This window comes from Galleria mellonella, unplaced genomic scaffold, assembly GCF_026898425.1.
Source record: "Galleria mellonella isolate WM207_F2 unplaced genomic scaffold, CSIRO_AGI_GalMel_v1 utg57, whole genome shotgun sequence".
NCBI lineage: Eukaryota > Metazoa > Arthropoda > Insecta > Lepidoptera > Pyralidae > Galleria > Galleria mellonella.
In genome coordinates this window covers 4,135,788-4,143,533 of record NW_026442119.1, presented here as the reverse complement: position 1 = coordinate 4,143,533, position 7,746 = coordinate 4,135,788, and the positions used below count along the sequence as shown (strand labels likewise).

The 7,746-nt window shown below is 31.6% G+C and overlaps 1 protein-coding gene across 1 annotated transcript; it reads left to right on the top strand.

The window, feature by feature from the left end:
• The first annotated feature begins 1,345 nt into the window (after positions 1–1,345).
• Positions 1,346–7,735, top strand: LOC113517820 (cell division cycle protein 20 homolog). The gene is made up of 10 exons (XM_026902559.3): positions 1,346–1,830; positions 2,283–2,389; positions 2,808–2,978; positions 3,939–4,032; positions 4,209–4,438; positions 4,724–4,870; positions 5,466–5,593; positions 5,761–5,908; positions 6,259–6,458; positions 7,007–7,735. The coding sequence occupies exons 1-10, from the start codon at positions 1,530–1,532 to the stop codon at positions 7,104–7,106; spliced, it is 1,626 nt and encodes a 541-aa protein (XP_026758360.2). The 5' UTR covers positions 1,346–1,529; the 3' UTR covers positions 7,107–7,735.
• Positions 7,736–7,746: the final 11 nt, after the last annotated feature.

Here is a 7,746-nt window from a genome sequence, read left to right as displayed (position 1 = left end):
TATGTACTTTCATTTCCAATTATTCCTTATGAAAAAAAAAATATATATATATATATATATATATATATATATATATATATATATATATATATATATATATATATATATATATATATATATATATTTGTTATCGAGTCAGATATCGACCTGAGTTCTTAAAAGGTCATCATTTATTTCGATATTGAACACCGGGTCTCATATTTATATATTGGGTTACAAACCTGAAAAGATCAATACCTATTTCGATTTCGCCCGCATTTGGTCCGCGTCTCTTACATCTAACATTACATTATCCCTCCCGCCCCCGAATCTTGCTCCCCAGATCCTATCGACCTCCAACGCAATTCGATACTGGCCACGGCTAACGATTAATTTTGAATAGTGAACGAAGAAATTAAACTTTTGAATTGTGTATGTTATAAAAAGACTCACCAGGTACTTTTTGTATACTAAATTCTTTGCCAAGTACAATAAGTAGTTATTATTCTTTGGTAAACCATCCATAAAGGATCATATAAGTAATTTGACATGTCATATTACAAAACACCCTTCCAGGTCGACCTCCACGTGGTTCCCCCTGGAAACTATCTTGATTAATTCTAATGAAATTCGCTAACGGACCTGCTTCCATCATCATCCCTCATTGGTGCTTCGCCAGCGTATACCTATAGCAAAGATTTCGAAATAAAATAGATGGAATACGTAATTCCCTGTGTTGCTCGTTGTATTTATGACATTGCCAATACGTTAGAGAGAGATAGACCTTTAAAAACCTAAAAACAAGGAATTACATAGAAGGAATGATAAAAAAAAGCTGTGAATCGTATGGTTGCCTCCTTTCTTATGCAAATATAGCTAGTAAAAAGAGCACGAAAGACATCATCAGTCGCTATTTTTCTCCATTCATAGCAATCTATAATTATGTTTGCATAAGAAAAAAGGAGGCGACCGTATGATCTAAAATTTTTATTTTATTATGCCTGCTTTATAATTCCTTGTTCATAAACCAGGCGGGACTATAGGTTTAAGAACATAGCTATACCATTTCATTGTCACCCATTAAAAAAAACTATATTCAGCAGTGGGCAGTTAACGGCTGGTATGGATGAATAGATAATTGTCACATATATCCATGCTATCACTTATTCCAAAAAAATAAATTTATCGGCACAGTTTTTTTTTATTCTATACCAATTTTTTTTCTTTTGATTCTATACCATTGTTAAACAATTTGGTAATAACTATGGCAACACAAAAAATTAAACATTCTGTTCCCAAATCTTTGAACTGTTCGCAACTGGAGGATCTGTATCCATGATCAAGAATAAATAAAAAAAAATGTAACTGACACTGACATAACAACAACGTCAAATTCCAGTCAACAAGGAATTTGAATTCAACGTTTTTTTACGAACTTCGACTATTCATTTTGTTCGTTATTTTATTCCAAAAAATATATTACTCTTCTTCGTTATTATATTAATACAGCTTTATTTAATAAGAGAGTGCGTGCGGTGTACTGTATTATAATGGCCCAGTTCAATTATTTGAACGAGCTGAACAGTCTAGCCACTATTGATGGTCCCTTAACGAGAGGGCCTTTACAGCGATGGGCGAAAAAGACTAACAATGAAAATCATAATCCTTCATTTAGTGCATCATTTAAAAATATGTCTAATGCAAATATCAGTGCTTGCAATCAGTCGATGCAGAAGCTGTCTATATCGTCAAACCAGAGTTGCAACAATAGTGTGTTGACCAGCAGCAAAACCCCCACACGAAATGATATAAAAAAGGGAAAGAAAACGCCATCAAAAAACAAATCACCAGGTAAAATACCAAGCATTTTACCTTGTGTGTGGTTAGCGCAATTAGTAATTTCAACATCTCTTATTAAATTTAGTTAATCCTTATTATCTTATTAATTAAATTTGTAAGCGAATTTCTTTCTGTTTATCTTCATTTGTGGTCTTGTATTGAATTTATTTAATCCTATGTTCATTAAATATGAAAGTAAGACTATGCGAGATGGTAATGGTAATGATGGACTTTTATCCCAGTCTCTCAACATAGTCAAACATATGTAGTTGTAAGTAAACACTATTTAAAAATAGGATAAACAAAAAAGTAACAATTTGCAATTATATATAACCAAATAATACAATTCAACTTATTTTATATTTTGTTATTTCATTTAAAATACATGCCAAACTGTTCATTAATTATTCCAAGTAATTTATACATTATATTACAAATATTTAAAAATAAAAATGTTATAACAGGTCGATCTACAACACCCACTCCAAATAAAGCATCCAAGACGCCAAATAAAGCAGACAGATTTATACCATCTAGAAGTAATTCAAATTATGACTTGTGCCATTACATGGTGAGTTCTTTATGAAACAAACAGGTACTGTTATATTAAATAAAAACTATATTGCATTCACTTCACTTATGATTCAAAGTGATTTTATGTAATAAAACTATTGTATGTCTCTGATAAGATGACATAAAAAGAATATTAAAAAAGTTAGTAGGGGCTAAAAAAAAAGATTGTCCTTAATAGAGCAGGTTTATGTTTAAGGACACAATGGAAATAAACTATGTAAAATTCTACAGTAAAATTTTTAAAAATATTTAATCTATTTTTATAGTTACAAATTAAGAATAATATTATTTGACACTAAGACAAATTCACTAATATATTTTTTTGTATTACATGTATTTAATGTCACACCCCCCTCGATAGTACTATTTCATTGGCTTGTAAATAGCATTAAATTAGTAAATTGCCTAATTGGCAGATGAGCCGTGAAGAAGACAAAGGTGAAGAGGTGGTCGCCCAAAAGGCTGCTGGAGAAGCCATTGGTCGAGCACTTACAGATACGGAGCCTGGTAGACTTCTACAGTACACCTGCAAAGCACCTGCCGCTCCTGAAGGTTATCAAAACAGACTAAGGGTTGTGTATTCACAGGTAATTAGTACTAACTGCTATGTGCTCTCTAATTATAATTTGAAGTGATGAGTTTAAATTAATAATAATCTAATATTTGTTTTTAAAATCCATCACTTTAATAGAAACTAGAGTCCAACCTAAAGTGGTTTTACAGCCAAAACCAAAACTGAACTTTCTGCCTTGGTCTATTTCGGCCGAAACCAAAACTTACTGAAACATATTTAAAATTTCTCTTCTATACTGAAATCTAGTGTGTTTTTTACATAATTATTTACACAAACACAGAGAGTTAAAGGGTTATAATAAACACTAATTAAAGTATGTAACAAATGTATCATATATATATATATATGTAAAAACATTTTAAAATTATGACATACTCTTGGAAGTAAACTTAAAAAAAAACAACTTTCAGTTAGATACACACAACACCAATACACACAAAGTTTCGGCGGGGTCGAAAGTTTCGTCTAATTTTTGGCCAAAAGTAGAATTTCTGGCTAAAACTAAAACCGAAAGTTCAGTAGGATACTAATAGAAACTACTAATTTTAACATTTTACATTGCATTTAAAAACTAGATATAACACATTTACTAATAATGTCTTTGGAATTTTTCTAGAGTGATTTTTTTTTGACGATTTTTATAGATTATTATAAATCATGGCTCATCCTTGAACACCCATAACAATACCTCTGATGTTACAGATGTCCATAAGCTAGGCATTGCTAGTGACTGATGATAAACATTCACTACTGTAATGCTTCTGTTTGCTTTATTTGCCATCATTCATATTTAAATCAGATGGGCTTTTTTGCTACTTCAGTGGTATCAAAAATCATATTAAAAAATATAATAAATTTTAATTATTATTAATTTAGTTATTTTATAATTATAATTGTAATTTTACTAAGCTAAAAAAATTTTTTTTACAAGGAATAATATTATAGACATCATTTATATTACACAATTTAACAGGCCAAAGTACCATCATCAGTGAAGAATACAACCAGATACATACCACAAGCTCCTGATAGAATTCTTGATGCACCGGATATTCTAGATGACTACTGTAAGTTTTAAAAATTATTAATAAATATATATATAAATATTCTCATTACGAAAATTGTAGTAATAGTTTACTATCAAAGTACTTTTTAAAGAAAGTTCAATTGTTTTTTTATTATTATAATTTGTGTTGCCACACTTCATTAAGCCTTAATATGATGATTGATATTCCTCTTACAGATCTCAACTTAGTTGACTGGAGTGCATCAAATATTCTAGCAGTAGCTTTGAACAATGCTGTATATTTATGGAATGCTGCAACAGGACAAATAGAGCAGCTACTATCTCTCGAAGGCTCAGAGACTGTGTGCTCTGTGTCGTGGGTGCAAGGTGGTGGTTCACATCTGGCTGTTGGCACCTCATCAGCGACCGTAGAATTATGGGATTGTGAAAGAATTAAAAGACTAAGGGTGTGTATTATTGACTACATATTGTTTATGTTTAGACCATAATATATTTGATAAATAGTTATCCTATTAGCAATAAATGTAAATACAGGTATAATTTTATACATTTATATACTAACAAATATCTATACTATTCAAACACTAGATTAATTTTATAATTACATTATTTAACATCTATCAAGATTTCCTCAAATGTCTCCAACTGTTTCTGTTATTTTTCGAATCTGACCTGCCACTATGACACTATATATCCATAAATTATTATAACGTACATCCATTGTGCTGCAGGTTATGGACGGCCATAGTGGGCGCGTTGGATCGCTCGCATGGAACCTGCACGTGGTGTCGAGCGGCGCACGCGACGGGAACATTGTTCACCACGACGTACGACAGCGCGACCATGCTGTTGCCACGTTGCATGCACACACACACGAGGTATGCGCTCTAGTATTCATTTTTGGAAGAATACGAATATTGTACGATTTTACTATAAAACTTACCAATACTGAAATTATAGACCACTGTAATTGTAATTTTTTTTTTAATTTATTAATAATTATTGAAGATATAATTTTAATGACATTTCTGTATCAATTTTCAATTATGTAGTGAAATACTGTGTCTAATCATAAATAAAAATATTTAAATATACTTACATATACATATATTCTGAATGAGCGCTTATAGCCTCTTATAAAAAAAGAATCCCAAATTGCTCTGAAATCGATCAAGTATTCTGGACAAAAGTATATGAGACAATCTGATTATTTTTACGATTCTCCTTTTTTTTGATGGGAGAAAATGGAATGGTTAACCCCGCCTGCGCTATCGGTAGACGCTGGTGAAGCATTAGTGACAAATGATAAAGGAAGATGAAAGTAGTTCAGCGCATCGTGACAAATTTCACAAAAGTTAACCATGATGGTTTCAGATGAGGGCCGCGTGAAGGTCAACCTAATAGGGTATATTGCTAGCAATGGAGCCCTAACACTAACAATCCTTACAACTTATCGACTAATAATTTTTACAGATCTGTGGCTTGAAATGGTCTCCTGATGGGCGATACCTTGCTTCAGGTGGCAATGACAATCTACTAAACATCTGGCCTATTGCTCAAGGACAACACTATACTCAAACACAATATCTGTATTCATTTAAGTAAGTTTAGATACTTATTTAATGATTCATTTTTATATATAGAACTCATTAACTTTTTTGTTGTTAACATTATATTTTGTGTACAATAAAGAATAATGAAGAATAAAGATAATAAAACTCTTCTTGAAAACTAGTGAAAGGTTTAAAATTTTTTAATATTATTTCAGTCAACATTTGGCGGCAGTCAAAGGAATAGCTTGGTGTCCATGGAGTTCAGGCATTTTAGCCTCTGGAGGTGGAACAGCAGACAGAACTATCCGTATTTGGAATGTAAATACCGGAGCTAATCTCAACACTGTAGATACAAAATCTCAGGTACACATGTTAATATAAATATAATATCTATTGTCAAATAAGTTTGGTAAATATATTTTAGAACTTGATTGTGAATTGATGCTAAATTTCAATATTTAAGAAAAAAAGTAAAATAGAACTTTCAATGCCTTGAAATTATATCTTGTTTTATTAAAACACCGAAAGTTCTCGATGTTACATTGTTATCGTGAGTCGAGTTTTATTTATATTATATTGATTATTTACTTATTTAATATAATTGTTAATTTCGATTGAAATTTCGAAAAATATGGAAATTTGTAAGAATTTACCTACATGTATTTGTCAGACTAAAATGTACTTACTAAATTGCAAATCTTTTATTTATCCAGGTCTGTTCAATCTTGTGGAGCACACACTACAAAGAGCTGATCTCGGGTCACGGGTACGCTAACAATCAGCTAGTTATCTGGAAGTATCCGCTAATGAACCGAGTGGCTGAACTGACGGGGCACATAGCGCGGGTACTGCACCTCGCACTATCGCCCGACGGCGTCACCGTATTGTCGGCCGGCGCGGACGAGACGCTGCGGTAAGTTTTTCATTATATATAAATATGAATGATGACCCCTACCTATTCTATTATACTATCAGAGTACTATGATAGATGATTGTTAAGTCTGTTGGCCCATCATAACGAATTTTTTAGAAATTAACGGTTTCCTGACGTGTGGAAAATCTAATGGGGTAATCATCATTGCCATAAGAACCATTAACTGTCCACTGCTGAACATAGGCTTCACCCAAAAGGAGTTTTGCCAGTAGTTGCCACGATTAGCAAGCAAGTTGGCTACCGCAGTTAAGCTTCTGGTGATGTTTTAAGAGGGATGGAGGGAGCTACCCTTTATGCTATGCCTTGATTTTCAATTTCCCTTAGTCACCTCTTACGACACTCACAAGAATGGGTTGGCCCATGCCGATCCCACACGGACATTGGTATAAATACCAAGAGCAGATAGCTAGTATTTTATAAAACAGTTACATGATTCAAATCTCTTAAAAGATATGCAGAGAGAAAACAATAGTTTTATTGTTTTTTAATTAGATAATGTAATTAAAAGAAAATATTTTTATTTACAGACTTTGGAAATGCTTTATGTTGGATCCATCCAAGAAGAAAGAACCCACCGATTCCAAAGCAGCAAAGTCCTTACTAAACATGAACTCCTTAATTAGATAAGTTCGTATTATAGTGCCATAATAAACTCGACTGAACAATCTAATATTATGACTGAAAATTGTGATCAATTAGCTAGTTTAATTGATATACTTTAAACAACTCTACTGTTGCTTTTATATATTTTCCCAATCTATATCTCATGCTACTGTTATTTATTATGCATCGACAATTTCTACACTTTTACTTCTGATCTTAGATAAATATTATTGTATAATTATTTATCTAAGTTCCGACGATTTATTTTTATTTTAAATGCGAATTTATTTGACTTAAGATTTAATATGTTTACGATCGTATTTTTCGAATACATTTTGACAAAAGTATTGAAGTTGAGGTCGTCAAATGTATCGCGATCTTTCTTCTTAAATTTCTATTTTGTCTGTCTATTATGTACTATATTATATCCTTTTTAGTTGTCCCTTCACTTTCAATGCTAAAACATTTAATTACCTCGGCTTCCTTATTTTGTGACCTTTATAGAACTATGTATTGTGCGGCTCACATTTTGTTTTGTGTGTATATTTACTTTAAAAATTTGAATTGATGTTTTGAATTGTTTTGATTGATTATTGTGAATTATCTATTTGCATTAATAAATATATTTAATAAAAAAGTTATTTTTATTTCAACTTATACATAC

Bases quoted from the DNA above. Each gene is read 5' to 3' on its own strand.
- LOC113517820 (XM_026902559.3), top strand. From the start codon at position 1,530: ATGGCCCAGTTCAATTATTTGAACGAGCTGAACAGTCTAGCCACTATT. The intron at 4,033-4,208 runs GTAAGTTTTAAA...TTCCTCTTACAG, and splicing joins GGATATTCTAGATGACTACT to ATCTCAACTTAGTTGACTGG. The intron at 5,594-5,760 runs GTAAGTTTAGAT...ATATTATTTCAG, and splicing joins CAATATCTGTATTCATTTAA to TCAACATTTGGCGGCAGTCA.